This window comes from Aspergillus homomorphus, assembly GCF_003184865.1.
Source record: "Aspergillus homomorphus CBS 101889 unplaced genomic scaffold BO97scaffold_34, whole genome shotgun sequence".
NCBI classification, from domain to species: domain Eukaryota; kingdom Fungi; phylum Ascomycota; class Eurotiomycetes; order Eurotiales; family Aspergillaceae; genus Aspergillus; species Aspergillus homomorphus.
Genome location: NW_020291920.1, coordinates 235,764 through 262,574, shown reverse-complemented (window position 1 = coordinate 262,574; position 26,811 = coordinate 235,764). Strand labels below are relative to the sequence as shown.

The following is a 26,811-nucleotide window of genomic DNA, read 5'->3' as shown; positions in this document are numbered from 1 at the left end:
GCACAATCAACGTTGCGAGGCCAAGTTTGTGCTTATTCTGGGATTGACCTCGTGTTACTTACCCAATGGGGAGGGAAAAAGGTCAGCCATCCGCCAGGAACGTTTCTTCGAACGGGACATTGAACGCGACCATTGGCCGGGGAATCAGTCTTTCCTGTGCTGTAAGTTTCTGCTGTGTCCAGGATCCAAGGCTGTGTGTGGCCGCCACTCGGATAGAGTCTCCACACACTCCACACACCTGGTCAGGAACGAGAAATGAGCGACAGGAACGGAACCTGAAAATCATGGCCAAGGGGCAGGGTCATCGTCAGCTTGGTGTGGGATAAGATGACTTCATGTGCCAGCAGTCGGAAGCGCCGCGGTATTCAGTGATCACCATTCTCGTACAGTCTCAACCATATAATTATTCCACGCAGAAGTAATACACCTCCTGAAAGAATGCGCAGATCAACGGTCGGGGAGGGAGCACAGTGCATCACCAGCGCCATCAGGTTCAAAAGTCAACAAACCCGGCTGAAGTAGAGAGATGGTGGGGGTGAACGACTTTGGACTTCCCAATAGGCTTGGCGTGGATTTTATTAGTGTTTCGCCTACAGGCCCAAAGAATCGGAGTTTTTCCTTGAGCCAATGTCGCCATCCAATTCGTTCAACGCTCCGGCCTCGTGGCGCCGGCCTCATTTCCTGGAGGTCTGGACTTTACCGGATACATCGAGCACAGACCGGGAAGACAAGGCAGTGTAATCCGGATGAAATCACAGTCTCAGCAGGAGGGAAATGAAAGAGTCAGCGTCAGAGAGGAGAACCGGACATTAGCCGTGGGCAGAGAACTTGACAACGGAATGAGTTGAATGGAGAGGGGGAGAAAAAGGGAAGAAGAAAAGTGACAGCAGAATATTTCTGCCGCCCATCATCCGGCAGCACTTTCAATTGCCTCTGCAATTGTCTCTTTCACTGCCTCTTCACTTTCCTCATCGTGATCGTGATTATACCTGTTCCTGAGCTGGCTCTCACATAAGGTTATGTGTGTTTCACCTGTACTCTCTTAGACTCCTTTAGACTTTCCCCCCGACTCCATGATCTAGGGCTTCATCGAGCCTGGTACCGTGGGTGCCTGGGTTAGTTCTATCTGCTAACGATTCTAGTCCATCAACACTTCCCTTAAGAGAATTCCTCAGGCGAGAATATTTCGCCTCCGTTCTCGGATATCGGCCTTCCCCTATTATCCCTATCCTCAAGGAGTCTTGACTCGAGTCGATAGCCAATGGTGTTCTGGTCACAGGAGGTCGAGATTACCCGCCCAGTGCTCGTGATATGAACTATTGATGGGACGACTGGGATGCTGTGATCCAAGCGAGCTAATACTCAAACTAATCATCCGGAAGAGCCAGTGGGATGACAGAGATCGGACCAAGGTGACATCGCTAATTTTTGCCGGGAGGTGAAGTCGGGTGGCTAAGAAGGCTTGCATACCGTACATTCCACGGCTTCCTCAGGGTTGAGACCGTCTATCCCCCCAAGCTGGACCGGGCAAGTATTCCGTAGTATGTATGTACAGTACTTCTGGTCTCAGGTAAGTATGTATCATCTTTGTACTAGCACACGATGGATGAACGCTTGTTTTTTGGCCAACAAAGTAATTTCATTTTCGACCCACCATCGCAAATGAGCCGCAGGTCTGGGAGCCTAGAAGGTTTCCCCTCCATAGGGGGGTGTGGGTGTGAGATGATGAGATGGGGATTGGGGGCTATGGTCCTCAATCACAATTTCACATCTCATCTTTAAACCTCCTCGTCCCCCCCTGTTTCTCTTTCTCTTCCCTTCCTTCCTCCTTCTTTCTTTTCCCCCTTCGATTCTCTCCCATCCTTCGTGTCCTTCGTTCTTTTCATACCATTCCCACGGTAGTCACTCTTTTGCACTACAGCTTCGAGTCTTGTTACTCAGTCACTCCTTGATCCAATCCCCCTCATACCTCTCTTTCACGAAGGAATCTTTCCCAATCCAACCACATAAACTTAAATCAAGATGCGTTTCTTCGCCGTGTTCTCTGCCCTTGCAGCCCTGGCTACTGCCTACACCCAGCCCGACTACAGCCAGGCCCCCACTGGCAATGCCATCTACACCCCCGGCCTGAACTCTCAGGTCGAGGCCGGTCAGACCTACACCATCACCTGGGGTCCCACGACCACTGGCAAGATCTCTCTGGTGCTCCTCCGCGGTCCCAGCACCAACGTCCAGCCCATGTACGCCATCGCCGAGGACATCGACAACAGCGGTAGCTTCCAGTGGACTCCCAGCACTGCTCTGGAGCCCGACACCACCCACTACGGCCTCCTCCTCGTTGTCGAGGGCACCGGCCAGTACCAGTACTCCACCCAGTTCGGTGTCTCCAACCCCGCCTACTCGTCTTCCTCCGCTGTTACTTCCACCGCCGCCGCTACCACCTCCGCCGTCACTCAGGCCACTGCCACTGCCGCTGCCACCACCACTGAGGTTGCCGTCAGCTCTGCCACTTCGACCGTCGTTGAGACCGTCCCTGCTGCCGACGCCACCAAGCCCGCTGCCACCTCCGTCCCCGTCATCAAGCCCACCGGCTTCGTGACTTCCAAGCCCTCCGGCGGTGTCGCTTCCAGCTCGGCTGCTGCTCCCTCCGGCACTCCCTCCGCCAGCTCTTCCTCCGTCTCCCCCATCTTCACCGGCGCTGCTGACCGCAACGCCATGAACTTGGGCATGGGCGCTCTGGCTGCCGGTATCGTTGCCGTTTTTGCCATCTAAGCTTGTCGGTGATCAGTAGTAGTGTCGCGGTTGCGATGAAGACGGTAGTCGGTGTTATTCATTGTTGCTTCGATACTTTCCTCTCGCCAAGGGAAACCAATCTAAACTTCGGATGTATTAAGCTTTTTTTTTTTCAACATTTTGTACAAGAAACCCCTCATCTTCCACACTCTGATCGTGGAATTACCTTTCTTCGACATGATTTTCTTTTTACACTACTTCTCAGTTAATACCCCCTTTTTTATCTCGAACACATGAATGAACCTCCAAGGGAGAAAGATCTGATGAGCAAGCAAACAAAAAATCAAAGCCTGAACAACCTCCTGTATTTGTGTTTGTGTCACTTGTTCGGGAGTAAGTAGTCAATGACCGAATGTTGGGTTGGTGGCCCTTGTACTTAATTTGATCTTCCACTAATGTTTCATCTTGATGGATTCAACAACCTTCCCCGTAATACCAACAACATGATATAATCTTACAATCGGACCCGGACGGATATTTAGTTCCCCTTTGGGCTGAATATCATAGACTACTCGTGCGGGTCGGAATCTCGATCGGACTTATCGCGATGCTGTTATGACACTATCAATCTCCCACGGGCGCGGGTGTCTTTACTCTATCCCATGCCGCCGATGGCCTGCGTCGGTATTAATCGCGGCTCGGGACTTTCCGGTGGTGCTGATGTTGTCAGAGGTGATTCGATTCGTGTTCTAGGTTATCTAGGCTAACTGCAGGTAGATTGGGGTCTGCGGTTTCTGGTGGTGTTGCCTGATAAGATTGCGATGTGGCCGCCGCCTCTGTCTAACTCGGTCGCTGAAAGCAAGCTCAAACACTGCTCAGGTACCCTTTGATCAATTTCTCGCACTTGCTTCATATAATATACTGTCAATACTTCTATCCTTGTCGCGACTAGGTTATGTCATGTTAGTCAATCAGGATGCGTACATATATAGAACGTGTACTGTACATGCATAACCCCAGGCACCACCGCAACCCTCAAAATATACTACAACCCCAATCCACCAGCAAACAACCCCCCAAGCACCACGACACAAAACCACAGAACCACAGAACCAAAAGACACACAGTATACAACCAAAGCCCCATAGCTAACCAGATCAAAAAACCCCCAAACCAACCCGAATTGCACATATCAAACACAACCCCAACCCACCAAACACCTCCAAAGATCACGTGACAGATAAGATCCCCAAACCCGATAAGCAATTTTTCCCTCCCACCGCACCTAAGTTATCTCCAACCCTCACTCACCTCACCACCCATACCTACCTCCTACCACCAACAAACACTCCCTCCACCAGCCCCTCGAAGCCGAATACCCTGATCGCTGCAGGCAGTGTACACCCCCCTCTGACCACGACACGAAGAAAAGAAAAAACAAAGAATAGAAAAATGGTCCAAGGCTCCCTCAAGAAAACCAAGCCCTCGGGCTCGACCTCAAAACGGTACCTCCCTCCGCCCCAACGCCCATCAAGAGGAAAAAAAAAAAAAAAAAACAAAGCAAACCATACCCCAGGCCCAGAATCTCGCTCCTCGACAAACAAACCAAACTAACAAGAGAAAAGTCCCACAGCTCTCGCCCCCAAGCGCGGCCCGAGGCAGATCGCCCCTAAGAAGGCCTCGCTGATCAAACAGCAGAAGTTGACCAAGGTATGTACCACCTACCCAGTGGAGAGTCGAGCGGGGGTGGAAGCAATACCACGCACGGAAAGCTTGCTAATCGCACCCGGGCGGAAACAGAAACTCACGGCTGGATTGACTGCGCGCACGGAGAAGAACCTCGCGGAGAAGGCGGGACATTTGGAATTGTTGGCTGGAGGGAAGAAGGATAAGAAGACTGGGGAGGCGGGCAAGGGGAAGAAATGATTTTTTTTTCTTGCTTACTTTCTTGCGGTCTTGATGGCGGTTGATTTTCCGAGGGGATAGTGGATGCATGGATATACCTACCTTTTTTTTTTTTTCCTGCTTGGGTGGTTGTATACGAGTACATTAATGATATTAGATACCCTTTTTTTTTCTTTGTGCTTTTCGTTTGTTTTTCTTGAAATGGGTTCCTGAGGGTTTGGAGGGCTACATGGTTTGTTTGTACTTTGAATTATGGTCGGACATCTGTGAGAAAAAGTCTATAAGATTAAGGTAGAGAAAAGAAATCAAAACTATATATAAAAATGGAGAAGAGAAGTCGTCTATGTCCAAAATAGTACATAACCACATATATCCATGCCCGAAACTCAATGGCCAGATCAACAATCATCAATCATCAAAGTGTAGAAGGAAAAAACGCTTCAAAAAAAGGGTATCTCAGGTGCAGTATCAGTCAAATCCGGCAGTTCTTCTTTTCGTCGTCCTCTTGGTTTGGTGGGATGCGAGAGGCATGTTCACATCTTCGATACCCGGATCGGGGCTCCGGACTGCTCGATCAGCTCCTGTCCGCGGTCGACCCAGCGAGCAAAGCCGTCGTCAGTGGGGTCGCTAGGAAAATCATCCCAGACGGCATTCTCCGAGTCGGCGTACGTCGACCACGTCCCCTTTGGCACTTCTGAAGCGGACCACGAAGGGAGCTTCGCCATCACACAAGTGTAGTACACGTAAAGAATCCTGCACAGTAGATGAACCCGGTCGACATAGTGCTGTTTGCTGGGATCGGGTTCGCGGCCGCCATCCCCCAGTTGCTTCCACCAGGACATTCGCCAACGGAGAGTCAGCAGAATGTGGCCGAGTTCGTTAAGGAATCGCAGGTGCGTATCCTGAGAGATCTGTTTCCACTTGATATTGTAAAAGTCGCGTTCCAGCTTGCGGAACCCTTCAACTTCGAGCATCCGACAGATGATGCGCGACAACTGGGCTGCCATGAGAATTTCCCGTCGATCTTCCGGGTTGTCGATATCCATCGGTCTCTCTGAGTCACCAGACTGGAGAGGGACAAAGCTGTAGCTCGCACGGCTAGGCATATTGTTCCACTTCGAGAGCAGAGTCTGGCGATACACATTAGTGAGATGCTTTTTGCCATCGCGGCAAGAAAGACTTACGTAAGTGTTGGTCATTGGGTCGCAGTCTTTCACGCAAGTGAACCAATTCTTTGATTTGTCCTTAGACTCAACGAGCCGTCGGTCGACGAACTCGAGGAAGGTCGACTTGGAGTTGCCGTTGTATTCGCTTAAGCCACGCAGAAACCGATAAGTCTCCGCCAAGTCGAGGGTATAGAGAGACCCCCAGGACTGGCTGGCACGGATGTTGAATCGTCCTTGGCGCTCTCCAAGGAATGAGATCAGATCATTGAGATCGAATTCAGAAGGAATCTCCATCCGCACTCGTCTCATTCCATCCAGGGTGGGATGATTGACCGCTCGTTGGGCTGATGATGTCAGTCAAATTGCACACATCAAAGAATGAGCCTTGGTACGTACAGATATAATTGCAGACACCATATTCGACGATACTGGAGAAGCAGGCGCGAGCGCACGGCTGCTCATGCAGCGTAGGGCGACATGCATCGCACGGAGCATTCCCATCACACTGTTTGCAGAGTCAGCTATGCTCTCCAAAGGGTGTTTCACTTGTGTAATACGAACCTTGCGCTTGTTCAATCGGCACTGAACACACGTGTCCTTGTTCTTTCTTCGCAATCCAGCATTTGCCCTTCCGACCATGGAGAGAGGCCCCTTGCGGCGCGCGCCACGGGGCGGAGAAATGAAATCGGCGGAAGCGATAGAACCGCCCTGACCGTCTTCTTGCACGATCTGCAATGGCTTGGGTTGTGTCTGATCCAAGTTCACACTGAGGTTACGCTGCTTGCGCTTTCGAACAGTAGCGACCGACTGCATGGCTAGAGCCTGTGGCCGCGCCGGCCCTCGCTGAGCGGCAGACGAAGTTCTCGGCTGAGAATCAACCGGAACATAGTATGATTCTGCTGGGTTCTCGCTGACCATGAAAGCGGTGGCATTCTGGAGGGGTTGTGCTGTGTCTGACGGCGAATCATCGTTTCGCGCATCCCTCCATTCATCGTCCAGCTGGCGGTCGGCAAAGGCTGTGATGCCATCCGTAGTGCTCGAGTAAGGGTCGTACACAGTGGAGATTTCCCCGGATACGGACGAACTCTCCGACTTATACTGAAACCCGTCTTGACCTTTCGGTTCTTCTTTGAAGTAGGGGGACTCCTGCGGCATTGACATCGACGCAGGGGAGGTCATGTTGCTCGGTAATTGGGCCTCCAAGCTATCTAGCCAGCGCGAATCCAGAGACCGCACATGTCCATGATAGCTGCGCATTGAAAGGCCCTTGTTTGCCGGCTGCGGGCCCATCGGAAGCGAAATCGGAGACTGGTGGGGAATGTTCTCAGCGGCAGCGGTGGGGGGCTCAGACCAGGATTCCGTGGGAGGGAAGGAAAACGCCGGTGGGAGTGCTTGGAACGGCACAAACTGGTCGGAGGAGACATCTTGAAATCCTTGTCCCTGAGGCAAGTCCCCAGAGTCTTCCACGATCACCGTGTTGGTAGAGGCGACGGGTTCCTTGGCGTATGGGTAGAGGAGGCCAGCTTCGCCGGGGATGCCAACCGAGATGGCGTTAAAAAGGTGGAAAGGCGGCCATGACTCATCCAGATGGAAGTTGTCATCGGCGGAAGAAGGCAGCGTTCGGGGGCTGATAGTCGCACTGACGGTGCCCGAAATGGTGCCATCGACTATGCTGAACTTGTCGGGGGTGGAAGTTCCTGGTTGTTTACTGCAAGGGGGGGCGGGAGGCGCATCAGCCGGAGGGGTTCAAGGAGGGGAGAGGCTGAGACATCCGCACCTGTAATCACTTCCCTGGTAGTCGTCCGACTGTCCGACCATGGCGACCCCCGACTGATCTCGTGGGAGGCCATGGAGGCCATTCATATCGAGAATATCCGCATCACCCTGGCTGGATTCCTGGCTGGTGTCCCACTCTAGCGGTTGTTCGTAGCCGGGATGCTCGTAAGCGGAGATGGGAAAGTTGTCAGTTTGCCAGTTATCGAGGATTTTGGGGTCGATGCCCGCAGCGTTGCCAGTACTCCCGCAGTCCATACAGGGTCTGCGAGGGATGATCGAGGAAACCTCGAAGAGCTGGCCAGGACTCTAGCGCGTTCCCGATTGTTGGGAACCGGCGAATGGTCGCGCGGGGCAAAAAAAGCACACTCGTCGGAACGGGTGAGCTTTGGGCTGCGATGACGGAGGAGGGCGGTGCGGTGGTCGATGACGATGATATTGATTTCTCGAAGAGGGGGAGAAGGGAGAAGAAGGGAGAGAAAGGAGAAAGAAAAGAAGAAGAAGAAGATAACAGTGGAATGGTTTGATGGCGCAAGAAGGCCTTCGTGGCTGACTCTGTCCGGACTGATTTGGTTTTAGTTTGGTTTGGGACCGAGTGAGAGTGTTGAATAATAATTAATTCCCCACCAAAGATTTTACTGCGACGATCGGCCTCAGTACGTTGATGTTGTCGCAAGAAATCCTTTCGCACAGACCAGTCAGCTTGCAGGTTTCCTGCTGGTGGTCGACTATGGATCTTGGCAGATCAACTATCCTGGGTCAGAGAACTGGAATGAAGGGTTTAGTGGTGATCCAAAAGGTCGAGATGCATGCAAGTCTATATCTGGTTATCTACTGTACAGTACATAGAAAAAGGTACTTCTATAAGTATAGTACACACACGGTTGTTGTGTGTGTATTGTGTGTGTGTGCGCGTGCAGAATAGCTTCTTGGCAGGAGGGGTTTTGCTGCCGTGGATCAATCATCAACTGATCCAAACCATTCATTCAACCGTGTCTGAAACCATACCAGGAGATCATTCCTCTCTAGTGTCGGCTATTGTACCGCCCTGCATACAGTAGACTAGTCTACATACTCAATACCAACCTTGAGGGTACTCGCTCATCCCACCGTGCTAAACCCTGTCAAGCGAGAGGAGGGGTGATAGCCAGTCAGTCTAGGGATGTGATCTGATGATAGGATCTGTCTGATAGTGTCTCCGAGAAGTCCGAACCTGAGATGACAGATGGGGATTACGCGAGAGAATGCAGTGGAAGTTCGGCACGGGCTGGAGTTCTCCGTGCGGCGTGATGCGAATGGGGGAAGAAAGAGAGAGCCTGGAGACTCGAGGGAGGTTCTCAAGGCGGCTAGGCGCCTGAAGGTCCACGGTTTTACCTAAACTAAACTTCTCATAGAGTTCTTGATCAGTTGAACTGCTAAGAATACCACAAGCACCGAGCAATCAGAAAACAAGGTCGGTTTGACGGCCTGGAAGCGATTCTAGATCCCACCGGCTCCGGTTGTGCAACAGTAAAATTCATCGTGGCCCTGTCAGGGTCTCTTCCATTGACTGTCAACAATAAGATCTTGATTGATAATCAACTGACCGGTTGATCCGTAGACTAGCGCATAATTATCTTCTTCATAGTCATTCATAACACACCGTCACATAGCTTTGTCTATGCGGTTGCTTGGGTCTGCACAGGGAATAATATACCTTGTGGACACAATCATTGCCCTCCAGGCTGTTTGGGGCACCGTGGACAGTAGGGCCATGCTCCTCCGAATCCACTGTCTTAATCTTCTGGATGCAGAATGATGTCTTTGATCCGAGGAAGGGTGATCTGTAGTAGATTCTCTGTCCTGTACTGTACACCCTGCCACCGCCCAGATATGCACTGCAACTAAAATGTCCGAGTCAGTAGACTGCGATCGATGGTGCTCCATTGATAATCAAGGGAACACCTCACATTATCACACCACTAGCTGAGTCGAAGTGGTCACGGGAGGATAATGGTGTGTTGAGGCTATCAGGCGTCCAAGGCCCTCTTCTCTCCACCCAGAAAACTGACGAACTACAGTATCTCTCTATATCATGATGTCCAAACCGGTGGCTATGTATTCTGCCACCGGGACTGCACCCGGTTATATAGACGGCGGAGCAATTGAGCCAGCGCCTTTCCCCCTCTGCTGACCGCAGAAAGTCACTGCCGCGTCTCTCTGCCAGGTTCTCTTTCTCTTACCTTAAGAAATCAACGATTCGTGGCTGGATCGGAATGCGTTTCCCCACGAGATGCCGACTACAGCAGTATTGCCAGCTTCACCGCAGACTCTTTTCGGCGGGCCCTCGGCTTCCCGTTGGTATGATTTGGTTCCAGATGGTAATTTCGCACTAGAGCCTCCCCCCCTCCCTGCAAAACCCCCCGTTATGCGCTCGTCATGACGACAATACCAAGTCTCCCGAAACCTGCCCATTCCATCGGGCCCCCCGCAGTGCAAAGAGCTTCACCGTGACCAGATTCGAGATGCAATTGCAATTCTCCCCGGTTTCTCTTCGCCGGTCGGGGTAAATGAAGGTCTGGAAGGAGAAAAGAACGGATTTGGACTCCCCGGGCTTAAGGAATGCCCAGTCCCAAGTCGGCGCTATAAATAACGGAATGCCTTTCTTTCTTTTTTCCCCCTTGTGTCTGGGGATGAACCTAGGAGGAAACATTTGATACTAAAATCAACGACCGAATCGGAGTTGGGGAGATTTCTTACGTACGAGTTGAAACTCCGCCTATCTTGCCGACTAAACCCCTTTCGTCGACCCAATCCGACCCAGAGCCAGCCGAGTCTAGCCTGAGTTTGCCTGTCTATACCATACCAGACCTGGATTGAGCGCGCTATCGACTAGGCCTAGCTATACCTACTATACCTCTTACCAACATGCATATCCTGGTACGCTTATTCTTCCCCTTGTTCTCATATCAACCAGTTGAAGGATGAACCACCATTGCGCTACAATACCATCACCATGAAGAGACACGAACTGGAATGAACAAACCCATACTAAAGCCAGCGGCCGATAAAAACAGGTCGTGAACGACGACGGGCCGCCGTCGCGCCGCCTCTCTCCATACATCCAACCGCTAGTGTCGACGCTCGAAGCAGCGGGCCACCTCGTCTCCGTCGCCATCCCCGCCGCCTCTCGCTCATGGATCGGCAAGGCGCATCTGATTGAAGCCTCACTGAAAGCCATCTACGTGCCGCCGCAAGCGTTCTACAACGACGGCACCTGGAACGAGAGCTACACCCCGGACGACAAGACCACCGCCAATGACACCCCCAACGGCACGACGCACACGAACTCCCAGGGCGACAACGAATGGGTCGTGATCACGAACGGCACACCGGCCAGCTGCGTGCAGCTGGGGCTCTTCAACCTGTTCCCGGACCGCCCGCCAGTTGACCTAGTGATCTCGGGGCCCAACCACGGGCGCAACGCGTCGACGATCTATAACCTCTCGTCCGGCACGGTGGGCGGCGCCCTGGAGGCGGCCACCTGCGGCAAGCGCGGCATCGCCATCTCGTTCGGCAGCAAGGAGGAGCAGCCGGCCGCGATTATCGCCGCCGCGGCCCGCCTCGCCGTCCGCGTCGTCAACCACCTGCTCGCCCACTGGGACCCCCGCGTCGAGCTGTACAACATCAACGTTCCCATGCGCGACGACGTCGAGTCCCGCCCCATCCTGTGGACCCGCACCCTCCCCTATTACTGGGCCAAGGGCTACCTCTACGCCGAGGCCGACACCCCGCAACACGAACTCAACGGCGCGGACGCTTCAACGACAACCCTCAAACAGAAGGACTTTAAATGGGGCGCCCAGCTGCTGGATATGAAGAAGGCGCTGCAGGCTAGTGAGGAGGGCACCGATGCGCATACCGTGTTGAATGGGTGTACCAGGTCGGTTATCTCCATTACTCTTTGGATTTTGTTGCGATTGCGCAGTTGCGCAGTCGCGCCGTCGTTCCTGTTGTTCCCATTGTTGATTTGACTGGACTCAAAACTAATTTCTTATCAATTGATAGTGTCACGGCCCTTCGCGCGAACTTCTGGCATGTGCCCGGTCTGGAGGGTGCTCTGGAGTTGGATGCGTGAGACCCATCTATTCGGGGAATTCAGGGAAGTGGAGGAATGGCACCACAAAGAATTGAAAGAGGAACATACGGATGGAACAGCATGGGACGGAGTCCCCTTTTTTCGATATTAGATACCCGCAACGGTTCTTGATTTTTTTTTTTTGGTTTGGTTTGGTTTGATTTGCCGCGCTGGCATTATTAGATCTTATACTGGGAGAGAACTGGGAAAGAAGAAATGTCTTGGAAGATTTATGATGGCATGAGAGGATCTGTTTGGATGCAATTGCTGGATGAGGACACACACATAAAGAAGATATTATCTCGACATCAATCATAAATAGTGCATTGCAGATACGCTCTTATTTCTGCTTCATTATGCGGGCAAGGTTCGCTAATTCAATAGGGAGTCAGAGGTTGGTTTATGTACGCTGGTTTCAGCGCGATTAAGTGACAATGTACGAAACAATGTCATGGACTCTCAAGGCATTCAAGAAGAACAGGTAATTGCGCGCAGGACAAAAACGGCGGGCAGGAGTATCATTTGATCATCAGGGGAGAAACTTTAAAAAAGAAACTGAAGCAAACAAAAGGAACCGTGGCAACTAACCATCCCCTACAGCGCCCGCGCAACTTCACCGGCTCCGCTCTCGACCACCGAAGCCTGCTCAGCACGCATCTTGCCCTTAGCCGCCGTCCGCTCGCCGACGCCCATGCGCCGAGCGACGTAGCGTTGCGCGACAACTCCGACGGCCAGGGAAAGGGACTCTTCGATCCACTCCGCCGCCCATTCGCGAGGATCCACTCCGCCGCCCTCGATGATCTCCGCGATCTCCTCGGGCACGACGGTCTGAGGCAGGTTGGGGTCTTCGCTGTTGGGGTCTTCGGCGGGAGCTGCCGAGGCCTCCAGCCAGTCGATCCATTTCTGAGGCACGGCCTGGGAGAGCGTGTGTAAGGAGATGCCGTGGATGGGGTCATGGAGATACAGCGCGAAGACGACCTCCTCCTCGGTCTCGGCTGGCGCGTCAATGACTCCCGGCGGGCTGGCTTTTTCGGTCGTGGGGCCCGATTGGAAGAGCTCCGCGGATGTGGTCTGGCTGACAGCTTGGATGGCCAAGAAGATATCGCTGCTGCGCACGGGGTTGCTTTCGCTCAGGTCTTGAGTGGCCTGTCTCGCGGCTTCCTCCACTCCTCCCCGAGCGGAGAAGAGCTCGGTGGCGTAGGCTTCGGCACTCGCGCGGGCGAGCTTGGTAGCTTCCACGGAGCCGCGGACGGCCGCAAGCGTCCGAGGGTGACCGGGAGTGACCGTCCGCCACCAAGGCCCGTCGTGCCATCCTGGTCCCGAAAATTGAATGCCGCCGATATCGAGGCCGCGCTTGGGTGCCGACTCCTGCCCCCGCTGGATGACGAGGAGATCGCCGCCCTCCACCTGGGCCATCACGCGCGAGAAGACTGCGTAGACCAGAGGGTCGATGCTGGGGTATCCGGACAGATCATGAGTGATATGGATCTGAAGACGTTCGTGAGAGGAGATCGGAGGAGCGATAGTGTGGATGAGGGAAGTAAAGGTCGGGATGGCCATGTTGCGAAGCTCGCCGCCTAGGATCCGAAGTTAGCATTCGTCTCATGTTCCATAACAATTACCCAGGAGATTATACCTAAGTCTCTCAGTGCACCGACATTCCCCTTCACTTGTTGCGCCCACTTCTGCGCCTCTTCGTTTTGTTGAATCTCCTTCACGGCCGCCTCGGCCTGCTTCATAGCAGCCGAAGCTGTCGCGAACAGACCTCCCCACCATCCTCCGCCGCCGCCGCCGCTAGATGTAACTGCCTCTGCTGCGACGGGCTGCTCCGACTCGGGTTTCGGGACATTGACGGTCTTCTTTTCCGGAATCGATGCTCGCACACTTTCACCCGATCTCCGCGGGACGGGTTTCTCCTCACTGGTCCGACCGGCCGCGGGTGTCGCAGCCGCTGGAGCGGGCTTGGGTGACTTGATAACTGGACGGGGCTCGTTGATCGACACACGCGGGGTACCCGGGCCGCTACTGGGGCGCTGGGTAGTCAAGCTGTCCAGCTCTGCGAGGATGTCTTGCTCCGACTGCGTCGCAGTAGCAGCGGTGGTGGTGGCCGGTTTAGAGGCAGTCTTGGAGGGCTCTTGGTCGACGGCCGACTCCACGGTCAAGTCGTCAAACTGAGCCAGAAGCTCATCGTTGGTGGGCTTCGAGGACTTGGGACGCATGGTGACGTTCGCTGCGGGTGTGCTTCAGCAGGTGAAGTGTATTGTGTTCGCGATGGGGGAATAAAGGAGGGAGCACCGATCGAAGGTGGAGTGAAGCTCTCTGGGTTGTTTGGGCGGTGGGGACGGGATGACCTGTGCCAAGAGGCTTAACTGCGTGGCCGCCTTCCGCCTTGACAATGAAGGCTTGACTCTACAACTAACTACTTAGAACTAGAATTGAGGATCAGTATACCGGTATCCAGACTCGGTTGACATTGTGAATAGCACCATCTGGGCTGATACTATGTGCGACTCTCTGAGCATTGAGCTTCGCTTGAGACTACCTCATACTAGAACAAATCGTCTCCTTACTATTGTTTTTGTTTTTGCTGTTGGGTTATTAGTTTGGCTAAACAATATAAATGCAGACAATGCTATGTAAGATGAGTAGATCGTAATGACACTCTTTTTATGCACCTGATAGTCCCGGAGCATTGCCTAAAGACTGGCAATGCTAAGCTGGACTCTGTCGCATCAAAGTCTATTCGGGAAAGTCTTCAGCTTAGCCATGATTTGAATCCACACTTCACACCGCCTGTAGATCGATCTGAAGATGGCGATCACACTAAGATATATCCAGATTTTTGCTTCAAAAGTAAGCTCTCCCTCGCTTTCTTCAGTCAAGGAAGTTCTTTCCGTCAAAGGTGCACTTGAGATTCCCTCTAAGAGCTTAAGCGAAAATCCAGTGCGGCAGCTTGCGGACTGCCTCGCGCACCCTCTCTTCACCATCCAAGGTGATATGACGAGACCAAAAGTTGCTTTGAGTGCTGCATTTACATGTGATATAACGAACTTAGGTATACCGATTGGTAGTCTGCTGACGCTGTCAAATCCTTCTCTCCCACTCAACTCCTTACAGACGGTCTAAGTACGCCTGAGGATGATTCGCCGCCTGCACAATCCACGATCCACCAGATCTGATCTGTATTCTGTCACACCAGAAAAGCAAGCATTATTTCTTTCCAGAATAGCCCATAGCACGCAACTGATCTACAAGTGACTTTCGCATGTCATTAAATCTCTGTTGTGATCAACGACGTCTATTGTACCGCTATTGATGGGGCCACCCCGTGACCATAGCCTAATAGTTCCCACGATCTAAGTTGCCATCTTTGAGACATTTAGAGTTTCGCAATCGTGTTCGAGTCGGCCTCCAGAGCAATTGACTGCTTAACGGGATACAGGAGCAGTAACAACCTGTCGATCTGATGAGGTCCAAATACGTATAACCCGCTCCTTGCGCTACGTCCCACAGCGAACCCTATCCGCCACCTGTCGGATAGATAGTAGTCGATCAATCTATAGAGGACGGTTCATGGTATAAGAGGGATCAATTTCCACCTTGTTTAGCATGCATGAGCCCCGAACCTTTGGAGAATCACGCACACCAGGGCTTTCGGAAACAGGTCGTCGCAACATTAGCAGCAACCGCTATCACCTGTGCAGGCAAAGGTCCAACTACCATATCAGACGAGTGAGTTAAGTATACATGCTGACATCAAACAGAGAACATACCTTAAGTCCCGAGCCCATACGTACCCAGACACTATCAATCACCCACCATGCGCCTTCCATACGTTGCCAACCCTCCGATAACGAGCAATGCCGAGGAGGCTGAGATCCTGGCACAAACGCAAGCCCGACGTGCCCCAGGAACTCTGCTACCACTCGATCTGGCACTGATGCACTCCTTCCCGATCACGGATGGTTGGAACGCCTTCATGGGCGCCATCCGCACGCGAACGAGTATCTCGACCATTATCCGCGAGATGATCATGTGTCGCGTGGCGGTGCTTAATGACGCATTGTTCGAGTGGGAGCAACACGCTCCTCTACTGAAGGCAGAGGGATTCAGCGAGGAGGCCATGGAGGCCATCCGACATCCCGAGATCTGTCCCGAGTTACAGAAAAGGGTCCTAAGTCCGGCGGAAAGTGCGGTGTTGAAGTATACGGACGCTATGACCAAGACGGTCAAGGTGCCCGAGGAGATCTTCCAGGAGGTGAAAGGGCATTTTAACGATAAGCAAGTGGTGGAGATTGCGGCGACGGTAGCTGCCTATAACTGTGTTAGTCGGTTCTTGGTCGCATTGGATGTGGGAGAGAGGAATCAGTGCAAGTGTTGGCATGACTAATTGGATTGAGTGTTTAATTATGCACTTCTAAATTCTAAGAATTGAGTTCCGAGAATAATGATAGTACGGAACAAGGGACTTGTTATGGCGTTTATTGTTTGTTGCTGGTGTCCTGAGCAGCAGCAATTTGATGACACAAATTGACTAGACTAAGTAGTCTATTAGCGAAGAATGACCGCGATTGAAATCGGATCCACAGAGCCACAGAAGGGCTGACAACCAGACACAACACTTCCATAGTATGTCCGAATCTCCCCCGCCCGTCTCCCACCACCGGTGGGAGTATAGAGTGCGCTCACCATGGTTTCATTCCGGGACATTCCACAGCCAAGGGAGCAATCGGCCCAAACGATCAGATTTTCCGCTGTCAATCAGGCCATTATCGACATGGATACTAAGGCTGGTTCCTCTCAGAATTCTATCCTACTTGGGTACTTGTCCTGGTTTCTAGCATTCTCACTATCTGAACGACCTAAGATGATGTCACGTACATCGGGTGACGATACTTACCAAGCATCGATTCCGATGATAGCGTGGAAGACACTGGGCTTCTCATCGGGTAGACGCAGTTCAATCCTTAGACTTCATTGAGGCTGAGTCAATTTAGCCAGAGGATGCGACTTTAGAGGTCGGCGCTCTATTTTATCACAGCAGTTCTATCTACAAACCCACTAAGGAGATGGAGTCTATGGGGGTGATGAAACGCATGGCCAACGACGCGGTAGTCCTGCCATAGGCAATCGGGTGGTATTATTGAGAGAGAAATACCATTTACTGTCAGGTAATAACCGGGGAGTAGAAGAAACTACAATGACGGCCATTGGCTCCCCAGGGCTATTCAAGCGTATTCAAGCGGCTGCGTGAGGGATCGGACCGGAACATGGCTTTTTCCCGGGACTTCCAGAGTCAGCAATTCGTCGACGAAGTGGAGTCGGAGTGGTAGTAAAAAGGGTAGAAAGGGAAGGTCGGCGTAAGGTACAGTCACGGCGAGGTACGATGTTAGTTTAGTTTACCTCAAGACTAAGTTACTTACCTACCAACTTACTACTAACTACTCCCGCGCTGTGTGCTCGCTCTACAGTAGTGAAGGCGACTTACTCTTACTTGCTCGCTGGCTGTAGTCTACAAACTCGAGTCTTTTTCTTTTCCTTTCCCCCCAAAGCATTCTCAACTACAACATCCCACAACCCTCTTCTCTCCTCCAGTCTACTTAGAACTTCAATCCTCTATTGAATTCCTCCCTTCCACTGCTGGCTGTTGTATCTACCCACACAGTTTTGTCGTCATCTCCCTTTCTTTTTCACACTCTTCTCCCCTTCTTCCTTTCGCCCATCTGCCTACTTCCAGCCCGGCAGACTTCATACTTCCCACTGTTACTTACCAGTGTCCACACCTGACTAGTCTCCCTCTCCCTCTCCCTCTCTCTCTCTCTCTTTCTCTCTCTCTCCACACTCGCGTCAGCCTCAAGCTCTGCTTGCTATCTAATCATACCAATTCCCCTTAATACGCACTTTGACCTTTCCTTTTTGCACTTTATTATCCCACTGTGACCTTTGTTTGGCCCGTGTTGTTGGGACCATCTTTTTTTTTCTGCTTACCCGCTCGGCTTCTACTTTTCCATTTCCAGAAGTACGACTTCCTACTATCCCTGCCCACCGTTCGCGACCACCTACCCTCTACTCTTGACTGTAGACAACCACACCGTTGCTCTACTCGCTTATCGCTCGGATCAAGCAGTGAGGTTTGCTTTCCTCTACTTCTGACTACCGATCTTTACCTCTGCAACACAGACTGGCTCTGTCTCAACTTTCACAAGGTATGTTACATATCACCTGCTTGAGCCATACTTTGTCTCCTTGTGCCTACAAAAACCTGCCTGCCACGTTTCTGTCAATGTACGTTCCATTATGGATCAGTGGGAGGCTGCCCAATGCCTTCCCCAGTGCTACAGCCCCTTAACCAGTGATTGTGTTTGGCCTTGTTGTCTTCTCCCCCTTCCCATCGGAACATCTGGTGTAGAAGCTTGCGCTGCAGTTACTTATGGCGGCTTGGCACCACAAGCGAACTTTTCAACCTCGAAGTTCCCTCACTAACGCCATTCCAGATCCTCCCCCCCCAAGTTTTGGGCATCGAGAAGGGCGATTTACAGATCCCCTTTGTCGAATTTATTTGATCACCCTTGATTCTCTTTTACTGTCTTTTTCTCAACCCCTCTCACTAGTGTTGCCATGGCTTCGGTCGCTCAAAGCGACTTAGACATGGACAGTCATACTTCGGACATGGCCAGCCAGGACTCCCCTCTGCGCCGACAATTCTCCGAGCCACTCAATGCTCGTTCTACATCAACCCAGGCTTCTCCATCCCCCTCTCCTGTGACTCAATGGGCCAAATGCACCTTGTGCGGAAAGCTCCTCGAGTATACTAAAGGTTTGGATTCTCCAAATGTTGTCTTGAAAGAGCATATTGCTACTTCACACCCGCGCATCACCGCACCTGCGACGCATGATGTCGCTGAGGAAGATGGCGAAGATCAATCCCAGCTTGACGAGGATGATGAGCAAGTGGAAGACGAAAGTGTAGACGAGAATGCAGAACTTGACGCAAGTGAGCTGCAAGAAGCTGATGACGACAACAACAACAACAATGCAAATGACGCTTTGAAAAATGGCGTGGTCGATACGACTGAGGTTGACGACGAGAATTACAAGCTCCAAGAAGATGCTGAGCCAGAGATCGACGCACCTGACGCCGATGTTCTTTCGAGTCAGTTGCATGAGTTCTCGCGCGCTCAGGATCCAGTGACATTGGATCAGCGTCTCCATAATCTCTGGAATGTCCACGACGTTCACAATTTCAGCAGGGACCATGACGAAAGGACTGCCGACCTCGACCATTCATGGGCAACAGTGATTCAAGAATCGAAGCGATCCAAAAAGCGCGATACACGTGATGAACTCCAAGACCGACCCGATCCATACAAAAGATCCAAGGTCTCTCCTGGAGAGTTCCTGGAAATCACGCCTCTCGAAGAATTCTTGAGTCAGCTTCGAGACCCCGAACATCGCACATTCGAAGAACTCTATGCCATTACTGAGAACGTTGCTCATGCTCTCAAGGTGTGGCAAGATGAGTATCTGGCTATTGAAAAGCTCAACAAGCACGCCACTCGGCACAACGCCAAACCAACCAGTGATCCTAGAAAACTACAAAGGCCTCAAGTCTTTGAGGACAAGAAAGAGGCCATGCTCTATGGGTACAAGCACGAGCCCAAAGAAGACAAGGTCGGCTGTCAGAATCCTTTCACTCAGGGTGGTTTTAAACCTACCCCAGCCCAGTATCGCAAGATGACTGCTAAGCTCGGGCCCAATCATCCCAACCCAGACGGTTGGCCTACTGTCATGAAGTTTGGCGTGGAGCATGTTCCTAAATTCCAGAACCCGCCTCGGGAGGACTTTGTCGGCAAGGCTACTCGCAAGCGCAAGGCTGCAGAACTTGAGGCAGCAAACAGAGAGAAGGCGTCATCCGTCTCCGACGAGGCTGCTACCGATTCACCTGCTCTGGTGGAAGTAGAAGAGAATCCGCGCCAACGCCGCACCCGCACTCGCCGCCAAGGTACGGATATCGAGGATCAATCCGACTTCGCGACACCCGTTCGATTTGCCACGCGTGGTCGTGGTAGCGGTCGTGGGCGCGGGCGGGGTGGCATTCGTACCGTTGCGATCAATGGCTCTTCCGAGTCGTCTCAAGCACCAGCGCCGGTGGCTCCTCCTCGCTCGTCGACAGTTCGCATTGAGAAACCTGCCATTGGGCTGGCGCAGGCCCGGCCTGGAACAGTTCAATTGGCGCCCATTGAGCCAGCACCCAGCGGTAGCCAAGTAACTACACCTCCGGTAGACACGCCAGTGTCAGGCTCCCCAGAAGACTCGATCGATCCTGCGGAGCTTGCTCGACGACAAAAGATCGCAAACTCGAAAAATCCGAAGCGGACAGAAGCCATGCTCAACCACTGGGCCCGATTTAACAAAGAGGGTCGGGTTCGCAATCCCAAACGCTCGAAAGCCCAGATTGAGGCGGATCGCTTGGCGGAAGCTGCCCGAAAGGCTGCCGAACCGCCCAAGGCTGGCCCTCGCAAGAAGAAGATGGACAGTCCGGGCTATGGCGGCCCGAGGATTGAGCAGGGAATTGCCCCGGCCCCAGCTCCGATTCAGCCTGCCGCACCCCCTACCTTGGCGCCAGGTCACCCGGCTCATCCTCAATTGGCGCCGTTGCCTGCACCTCGGCCTCCTCTCCCTTATCCCCCTATCGAAACACGGGGAGGAATCCCTCCATTTCCTGGACCTCACACTCTATATCAGCAACCAGCACCTCCTCCCTACCGCACTCCCTATCCAGAGTACTACAGTCCATACGGTCCACCTACGCTACCACCACCAGGTCACCCGCGGCCTGCCTAAGTCCTTATTGCCTTTATTGTCAAAATAATCTTTGCGCAATTTTCAGGAAAACATTGGATGCACCGTGTACACTACTGTGTTTCTTGTGCATATGTACTATCATTCTTATGAGGCAGACAGGAGACTTGCATGTCTACTGTGTTTGTCTATTTGTCTCTTTTGTACTTGTGTCTTGCTAGCGATTGGCGCCCGGGTTTTGTTCTACTGTATCATTGTGGGATTCTGGCTGATACAATAGGTTTATTGTGATGCATTGATTTAAAGATTTCGCGGCTACGTGGAGTATGTACATTGTTGGATGGAGGCTTCATTGGCTTGGCATATGAAAAGCTATCGAATGTACTATAATGATCGTCGAGACAATACTGACTTACTTCAAGAAACAATGTCCGTGCTCGTAATGGTTTATGCCTTTAAGGGTGTTTTCGTAACAGCTGTTGTTTCTATGATGAGCGCTCAGTAAGAACCGGCGATCCGGGGCCGACACGATGGGTTGGGGTGTCTAGTGACATAGTGACTTGGGTAGTCTAGGGTAAGCAGAATGCAAAGCTGGCATATAACAAGACGAACGGGATCATATCATAACAATTCTTTAGATACCACTGTGCTCTCTCATATAACACGACAAGTATAGAAACTATGATGTCGTATCATGTGACCCTTGACACAAGCCTTATTGCACGTGACGCCTCTTCACCCAACCTCAACCTCCATCAGCGGCGACTCACACGCGATCAACCCTCCCCATCCCAGACTACTCCATCACCCTTTCTCCTTTCATCCTTTCTCAACTTTCTTGAAGCGGCCAGCTTCAGACTCACAAAATGGGCAAAAAGAGACGTGGACCCACGTTAGAAGAAGTACTAGCTCGTCCATGGTGCTACTACTGCGAGCGCGACTTCGATGACCTCAAGATCCTTATCTCACATCAGAAAGCGAAGCATTTCAAATGCGAGCGATGTGGGCGCAGACTAAACACGGCCGGAGGTGAGTCGTCAGACCCAAAAATATGCAGGACCATCATTTAACCTGTTTTCGATTGTCAGGCTTGTCCGTGCACATGAGTCAGGTACACAAGGAGCAGCTTTCTGCGGTCGACAATGCCCTTCCGAACCGGTCCAGTCTTGACGTGGAGATCTTCGGCATGGAGGGTGTCCCCGAGGACATCATCCAGACGCACAACCAGCGGATGGCGATGCAGTTCCAGCAGGCAGAGGCCGAGCGGCAGGCCGTGACGGGCAATCCGCCTCCTGGGACGACAGCGCCGGGCGGTCAGCCGGCGAAGAAGCCCAAGCTGGAGAGTGTATCCGACCTCAAGAAACGGCTGGCGGAACACAAGGCCAAGATGGCGGAGGCTCGTGCGGGCGGCAGCAGTGGCGAGGCCACGCCTGTGGGAGCCGGTCAGACGCCGACGATGGGCGGATACGTAAGTTTGAGGCCCTTTGCGAGTCGATTCGACTCATGCTGATTCGACATATACGTTTACACAGGCCGCCACCTCCAATGCATCACCCGCGACCACTACCACCCAATTCTCCTACCCTCAGTCCTACGGCGCCGCCTCTCCCTTCCAACAACCCCCGCAACAAACGGCCAGCCCTGTTTACCCAACCTTCTCGCCCGGTGGCCAGGCAACCACGCAGTATGCCCCCGCCGCGGGCTTCTCCCCGCAGCCGTTCGCGACTGGAACCCCCGGCCAACAGCCGTACGGTGCCACGCCCCCGACCTACGCGACGCAACAGCCCCCGCCCCAAACACACACTCCTCCTCAGCCCGGAGCCGCGTTCCCGCCCCGCCCTGTTGGACTTCCCGCCGCGCCTGGTCTCCCCCAGCGTCCGGCGATTGGCGCTCCGCAGGTCAACGCATACCAGATGCAGCAGATGCACATGGGCCACACGGTTCCGCCGACCACCGTGAACGGCGCGGACAAGGTTCCGGGGGCGGCGGACAGCGCGGGCTTCTCCGGCTCAGTGGACGATCTGATCTCGGGGGCGGCGAGACAGGCCGAGGTTACAGCGGCGACACCCCCCACCACCACGACCACGACTGCCGGCAAACCGGCCGAGGGCGAGGAGCAGAAGCCCAAGAAGGACAAGGCCAAGGCGCGCTTGGTGTATTCGGATAACGAGACCAGCCCGGAGGAGAAGATGGCTAGGTTGTCAAGGTACGCATATGTTCCTGACCAGCGAGGGGAGACGGTACTCGAAGAGCTTCCATCGGCCGTCGTGGTGGGCGCGATCCGGGAATCGGACACGGTGGTGGATGCGACGGACTAAGCCTGCTTGCGCGACTGCCTACACACACAAACACTCACAAACGCAAAACGCACACGAGACATCGAAGAAGAAAAAGATGCAGAACAAAAAAAAAAGAAAACTCCATAAACATCAGCTAAGTCTCTGTTCACATCGCACTAAACGTCAATGGCCGTTTTCTTTTGTCTCTTGCTGTTGCTACTCCTACTACTTGACCCGGTGGCAGTGGGTCGACCCCCCATTTTCTCGCGGAAAAGTGAGCACCGATGTGCAGCAAGAAAGAGAAGTTGGTGAGTGACGCACCTTTGACATGCCATGCTTTATCTTCGAAGACCGAACGATTCCAGGTTTCCTCGATTGACATCTTGGGTGCGGCGGCGGGCCGTTGGGGTAAGATGTAAGTCCAGTCTAGAAGGTAGGCCATTACACTAAGGAATATGAGCTGCGACCAGTTTGAGCACCTGGACAATAGAATGCCTCTGCATCAACTATTGAACTGTAAAGCGTGAACCATCAATCGTAGACTATGACCGTAAACCACACCCCAGTCCCCCATACTAGAAGTAGGCGTTCCCGGGGGAGAACCCCCGGAACCCCCCTTCTTTTCAGCTTCCCAGATACCTCCAATCCTCCAACTCCCCAGCACCTCAATCCTTAAACCAGATACACAAGATTATTTCCGGAAAACCAACCCCCCAAAAACCACAAGCCCATACACCGCCAGCACGCTCAGGAACGTCGGCACGGGCTTGCCCGAGCGCACCGCCCGCGGGATCGAGCTGCCCGACAGCACCACCGAGGCCAGCAGCGCCAGCTCCGCGCCGTACGGCTGCGCCGCCCGCAGCCGCGCCCACCCCAGCAGGTACAGCGCACCCACCGCCAGTCCCGCCGCGATGGACGGCACCGAGCCCGTCCGCAGGTAGCCGATTGTGCCGCCCAGCGAGGTCAGCAGGCCCAGTGTTAGTGCGGAGGTTGACTAGATATTCTCGTTAGTATCGGGTCATATGTCATTGGTTACCGGGGTCGTTGATGAGGGGGTTGCGGAGTCGAAAGGGGGTTTGGGTCTTTTATATCTGGTTCATGGGTTGAGGTGCTTGGGAGTTGAACTTGGGATTCTGGGTTGGGTAGGCCAGGGAGTTGAAAGAAGGGGTTCTTGGGGTCACTGGTTTGAGATGAGGAACACCAGGGAGTTGAAAGGAAGGGGGGTCCGGGGGTTCTCCCCCGGATACTTATGTATCCAGCTGAAAGATTGAGGTGCTTGGGAAGCTGAAAGGAAAGGGGGGTCCGGGGGTTCTCCCCCGGGACGCTCGTTGCAGAGAAGAGGACGTACCATTGTGATGGTTATGGTTGTAGCGGTAGTGGTGGTAGTGGTAGTGGTAGTGGTAGTGGTAGTAATTGGATGGGCTTGAGCTGGGGTCAAAGTAAGCTTTGTAAGTTTTGTCTGTCTGGGGGTGACGCAGATATAAGTTACACCTACTGGGCAGCCGTCTAGACTACTTATCTTAGTCTTGTTTACTATGATGGTATGACATGTGGAAGATGATGGGGACGGATTAGTAATGCCCTGCTTCGCTCCAGTCCAGATCAGTTCGGATTTCCGGCTCGGCGGGGCGGCGAGTTGCCGATCCGCTTTCTCATGCATACTTCGGATGGATGTACAGTACTTTACAAGGCAGGGAGGGATGCATAGATATCTGGACGGCAAACGCTGACTGATTGATTTTTGGTCGTCTCTATCGTAGTTCATAATGTGTATATATCATAGACATCTCGTCGTACTATACGTGTAGCAAGCATATACATCTCGCGCCTTCCCTCTGGCTCTTACCCGCTCGCTTGCTCTTGCTCTGTTTACTGACTTCCTCGCCTGGAGGCATGTTCAGTCGCTCCATATCCCCCAGCCTCGTTCTCCTCCTCTACCACGTTCCCATTTTCATCTTCGTCATCCTCATCCACCTCCTCCTTCCCATGGAATCCCTCCGGCTCCTCCGTGCAGTACACCGGAATGGCACTGACCGCCCCAAACACAGCCAACAGCCACCATGGAATGATGATGAAGCCGCGTCGCACGCCAAACGAGAACGCCGAGCCCGTCAGCGCCGGGCCAACCGCCCGTCCGATGGCGCTGACGCTCGTGCCCACGCCGTTCAGCGTGCCCAGCACACTCAGCCGGGCCGCCGAGTTGGTGAGCAGGATGGTCGTGCACGGGAACCCGAAGATCGAGGCGGCGAGCTTGCCCAGCATCAGCAGGAACACAACCACGTGGCGCAGCGAGCCCGGCACGAGGGCCGTGAACGGCGTCAGCAGGTACAACACCGGGAACACGATTGAGACCACCTTGAGGCAGTTAAGGACGCCGTACTGCTTGGCGGCTGCGGGGAAGATGAGGAACTGCACGATCATGCCGATGATCCCGATTAAGGTGTAGTAGATGCCGATGGTCTGGGAATCTTGTTTCCTGTGTCAGTATAGGGCAGTGATGGATGGGGCAAATACACAAAGGGGGACCCATGTTACTTACCCACGCCAAACCCGCCAATGAACTTGAATGGCAGATGCACGTCCGGGTTGTTTTCGAGCTCCTGCACGGGCGTGTGCAGGAATACCGGGAACAATGAGTCGAACGCCATGGTGTGCATCGACATGAGCGAGTACGCCAGCAGAATTAGGTTCGATTGCGGCGAGAACACCTCTCCCCAGCTGGGTTTGCGGGGTGGCTTGTTGTTGCTGCGCGGATGACCCAACAGCGCCGTCCGTTCCTCCTCCGTGGCGATTGATCGGGCTTTGGCCTTTTTATCAGCTCTGGCACTCCGACATGGCCGCGTCAACGCCTGACCCAGCACAAGTCCATAATCCCGTTGATCCTTCTTTGCAGCCAGGGTTTCCTACACCATAGCAAGAGGAAGGCAATGATTAGCTTGGCCCTTCTCACAAAGAATCCAAGCCAGCTCCGAACTCACCTCCAAAAACAAGCCCCCAACCGTAATCCCGACAACAAAAAACGCCGCTGCCGCCAGATTCGGCAATAAGAACGGATACCGTTTCAGGAAGGCTGAATCCCCAAACACCTCGGGATGCTTCTCAGCGGGGCGGGCCAGCGCGCCTCCAAACGCAGGCCCAAAGATACTCCCGATTGTCCAGACGAGCGGCATGACGCTGAAGGCGCGCGGCTGCAGCGCCTTCTCAGGCACCATTTCGGCGACCATGGTGCGGATGATGCCGACGTTGCCGTTCATCAGGCCCAGCAGGCCGCGCGAGAGCACCAAAAACGTCAAACTGCGGGACAGCCCGAATACCAGCGACAGGAGCATCGTGCAAGTCAGCCCCAGCAGGATGATGGGCTTGCGGCCGAAGCGGTCCGAGGCCGTGCCCCAGGTGACGGCCATGGCGGCTTGGCTGAACGAGGTCACTGCTGAGGTGATCCCGACCCATTTGGCAACCTCATGCTTGGGAACGCCGACAGATTCGATCATTTCGGGCTTTTGGGGTGGTTGGTCAGAGATGGTGGTGAAGAAGGATATTGGGGGGCCTATGCGGATGTACGGATGTACTGTACTTACTAGGTAGGGGAGGACAGAGGTGAGGACCACTGGTCACAAAGCAGGATTAGGATGGAGAGGAAAAAAAGTTTACAAGGATAGTGACTGGGATAGCATACCAGGCTCTGCAAAGCGACATATTGCTGTGGTGAGCACGGTCAGTAAAATCTTTTCGATATTCGCCGAGAACAGATTCTTACAGAGAATAACCAGCTGCCGCACGGGCAGCTGGGGCTCTTTCTTCAACATGCTGACGAAAAACAGAGTCAGCGCGAGGAGAAGAAATGTGACAAAGGTGGGAAACCCAGCAAAAGAGGAAAGACAGAAAAGAAAAGAGGAGAGAGGGGAGAGGAGAGCGAAAAGAAAAAGCAGAAGAGGAGAAGAAGAGTAAGACGAGAAAAGAGAGAGGCTAAAGTCCAGCCGGCGCGAGGGCGTGTGACCGGAGATGATCAACAACCCACAGCCTTCCATTCATTATT

General features: G+C 53.2%; 11 protein-coding genes across 11 annotated transcripts; 6 read left to right on the top strand and 5 right to left on the bottom strand.

Moving 5' to 3' along the window:
- Positions 1–1,686: 1,686 nt before the first annotated feature.
- Positions 1,687–3,027, top strand: BO97DRAFT_407421 (GPI anchored serine-threonine rich protein). The gene has a single exon (XM_025695635.1). It carries the CDS (start codon positions 2,023–2,025, stop codon positions 2,770–2,772), a length of 750 nt encoding a protein of 249 aa, XP_025549029.1. The 5' UTR covers positions 1,687–2,022; the 3' UTR covers positions 2,773–3,027.
- A 1,014-nt stretch (positions 3,028–4,041) lies between these two features.
- On the top strand, positions 4,042–4,831 carry BO97DRAFT_407420 (DUF2462 domain-containing protein). The gene is made up of 3 exons (XM_025695634.1): positions 4,042–4,238; positions 4,359–4,443; positions 4,534–4,831. The coding sequence occupies exons 1-3, from the start codon at positions 4,186–4,188 to the stop codon at positions 4,657–4,659; spliced, it is 264 nt and encodes an 87-aa protein (XP_025549028.1). The 5' UTR covers positions 4,042–4,185; the 3' UTR covers positions 4,660–4,831.
- Positions 4,832–4,977: 146 nt separating this feature from the next.
- BO97DRAFT_156108 (uncharacterized protein) lies at positions 4,978–8,038 on the bottom strand. Its single transcript, XM_025690199.1, has 5 exons — positions 7,582–8,038; positions 6,366–7,512; positions 6,201–6,309; positions 5,823–6,148; positions 4,978–5,768 (listed from the first exon to the last, which is right to left on the bottom strand). Exons 1-5 carry the CDS (start codon positions 7,833–7,835, stop codon positions 5,172–5,174), a joined length of 2,433 nt encoding a protein of 810 aa, XP_025549027.1. The 5' UTR covers positions 7,836–8,038; the 3' UTR covers positions 4,978–5,171.
- A 2,339-nt stretch (positions 8,039–10,377) lies between these two features.
- Positions 10,378–11,991, top strand: BO97DRAFT_156045 (5'/3'-nucleotidase SurE). The gene is made up of 3 exons (XM_025690198.1): positions 10,378–10,496; positions 10,634–11,499; positions 11,625–11,991. Exons 1-3 carry the CDS (start codon positions 10,485–10,487, stop codon positions 11,692–11,694), a joined length of 948 nt encoding a protein of 315 aa, XP_025549026.1. The 5' UTR covers positions 10,378–10,484; the 3' UTR covers positions 11,695–11,991.
- BO97DRAFT_156038 (uncharacterized protein) lies at positions 11,632–12,149 on the bottom strand. The gene has a single exon (XM_025690197.1). The coding sequence runs from the start codon at positions 12,008–12,010 to the stop codon at positions 11,702–11,704; it is 309 nt and encodes a 102-aa protein (XP_025549025.1). The 5' UTR covers positions 12,011–12,149; the 3' UTR covers positions 11,632–11,701.
- BO97DRAFT_395557 (DUF5427 domain-containing protein MTC1) lies at positions 11,938–13,990 on the bottom strand. The gene is made up of 2 exons (XM_025694036.1): positions 13,331–13,990; positions 11,938–13,271 (listed from the first exon to the last, which is right to left on the bottom strand). The coding sequence occupies exons 1-2, from the start codon at positions 13,911–13,913 to the stop codon at positions 12,289–12,291; spliced, it is 1,566 nt and encodes a 521-aa protein (XP_025549024.1). The 5' UTR covers positions 13,914–13,990; the 3' UTR covers positions 11,938–12,288.
- A 1,177-nt stretch (positions 13,991–15,167) lies between these two features.
- BO97DRAFT_156010 (carboxymuconolactone decarboxylase family protein) lies at positions 15,168–16,165 on the top strand. Its single transcript, XM_025690196.1, has 2 exons — positions 15,168–15,404; positions 15,459–16,165. The coding sequence occupies exon 2, from the start codon at positions 15,515–15,517 to the stop codon at positions 16,082–16,084; it is 570 nt and encodes a 189-aa protein (XP_025549023.1). The 5' UTR covers positions 15,168–15,404; positions 15,459–15,514; the 3' UTR covers positions 16,085–16,165.
- Positions 16,166–18,184: 2,019 nt separating this feature from the next.
- Positions 18,185–20,687, top strand: BO97DRAFT_155970 (uncharacterized protein). Its single transcript, XM_025690195.1, has one exon. The coding sequence runs from the start codon at positions 18,313–18,315 to the stop codon at positions 20,536–20,538; it is 2,226 nt and encodes a 741-aa protein (XP_025549022.1). The 5' UTR covers positions 18,185–18,312; the 3' UTR covers positions 20,539–20,687.
- Positions 20,688–21,266: 579 nt separating this feature from the next.
- BO97DRAFT_407413 (putative C2H2 finger domain protein) lies at positions 21,267–23,269 on the top strand. The gene is made up of 3 exons (XM_025695633.1): positions 21,267–21,525; positions 21,585–21,964; positions 22,029–23,269. The coding sequence occupies exons 1-3, from the start codon at positions 21,363–21,365 to the stop codon at positions 22,812–22,814; spliced, it is 1,329 nt and encodes a 442-aa protein (XP_025549021.1). The 5' UTR covers positions 21,267–21,362; the 3' UTR covers positions 22,815–23,269.
- Positions 23,160–24,261, bottom strand: BO97DRAFT_407412 (TMEM14 family protein). The gene is made up of 2 exons (XM_025695632.1): positions 24,124–24,261; positions 23,160–23,769 (listed from the first exon to the last, which is right to left on the bottom strand). Exons 1-2 carry the CDS (start codon positions 24,124–24,126, stop codon positions 23,467–23,469), a joined length of 306 nt encoding a protein of 101 aa, XP_025549020.1. The 5' UTR covers positions 24,127–24,261; the 3' UTR covers positions 23,160–23,466.
- Positions 24,262–24,644: 383 nt separating this feature from the next.
- On the bottom strand, positions 24,645–26,581 carry BO97DRAFT_351016 (MFS transporter; the record flags this gene model as incomplete). Its single annotated transcript, XM_025691965.1, has 6 exons — positions 24,645–25,243; positions 25,315–25,678; positions 25,754–26,272; positions 26,354–26,382; positions 26,452–26,475; positions 26,533–26,581. The coding sequence occupies 6 exons, from the start codon at positions 26,579–26,581 to the stop codon at positions 24,645–24,647; spliced, it is 1,584 nt and encodes a 527-aa protein (XP_025549019.1).
- Between the last annotated feature and the right edge of the window lie 230 nt (positions 26,582–26,811).

Coding starts and splice junctions, on each gene's coding strand:
- BO97DRAFT_156108 (XM_025690199.1), bottom strand. CDS start 7,835: ATGGACTGCGGGAGTACTGGCAACGCTGCGGGCATCGACCCCAAAATC. Junction 7,513..7,581: donor TACCAGGGAAGTGATTACAG/GTGCGGATGTCT, acceptor CCCCCCTTGCAG/TAAACAACCAGGAACTTCCA. Junction 6,149..6,200: donor TGGTGTCTGCAATTATATCT/GTACGTACCAAG, acceptor TGACATCATCAG/CCCAACGAGCGGTCAATCAT.
- BO97DRAFT_407421 (XM_025695635.1), top strand. CDS start 2,023: ATGCGTTTCTTCGCCGTGTTCTCTGCCCTTGCAGCCCTGGCTACTGCC.
- BO97DRAFT_395557 (XM_025694036.1), bottom strand. CDS start 13,913: ATGCGTCCCAAGTCCTCGAAGCCCACCAACGATGAGCTTCTGGCTCAG. Junction 13,272..13,330: donor CGGTGCACTGAGAGACTTAG/GTATAATCTCCT, acceptor TTCGGATCCTAG/GCGGCGAGCTTCGCAACATG.
- BO97DRAFT_156010 (XM_025690196.1), top strand. CDS start 15,515: ATGCGCCTTCCATACGTTGCCAACCCTCCGATAACGAGCAATGCCGAG.
- BO97DRAFT_156045 (XM_025690198.1), top strand. Junction 11,500..11,624: donor GTGTTGAATGGGTGTACCAG/GTCGGTTATCTC, acceptor ATCAATTGATAG/TGTCACGGCCCTTCGCGCGA.
- BO97DRAFT_407420 (XM_025695634.1), top strand. CDS start 4,186: ATGGTCCAAGGCTCCCTCAAGAAAACCAAGCCCTCGGGCTCGACCTCA. Junction 4,239..4,358: donor TCGGGCTCGACCTCAAAACG/GTACCTCCCTCC, acceptor ACAAGAGAAAAG/TCCCACAGCTCTCGCCCCCA. Junction 4,444..4,533: donor AACAGCAGAAGTTGACCAAG/GTATGTACCACC, acceptor GGGCGGAAACAG/AAACTCACGGCTGGATTGAC.
- BO97DRAFT_155970 (XM_025690195.1), top strand. CDS start 18,313: ATGGCTTCGGTCGCTCAAAGCGACTTAGACATGGACAGTCATACTTCG.
- BO97DRAFT_156038 (XM_025690197.1), bottom strand. CDS start 12,010: ATGATTGATGTCGAGATAATATCTTCTTTATGTGTGTGTCCTCATCCA.
- BO97DRAFT_407413 (XM_025695633.1), top strand. CDS start 21,363: ATGGGCAAAAAGAGACGTGGACCCACGTTAGAAGAAGTACTAGCTCGT. Junction 21,526..21,584: donor CAGACTAAACACGGCCGGAG/GTGAGTCGTCAG, acceptor TTCGATTGTCAG/GCTTGTCCGTGCACATGAGT. Junction 21,965..22,028: donor CGCCGACGATGGGCGGATAC/GTAAGTTTGAGG, acceptor ACGTTTACACAG/GCCGCCACCTCCAATGCATC.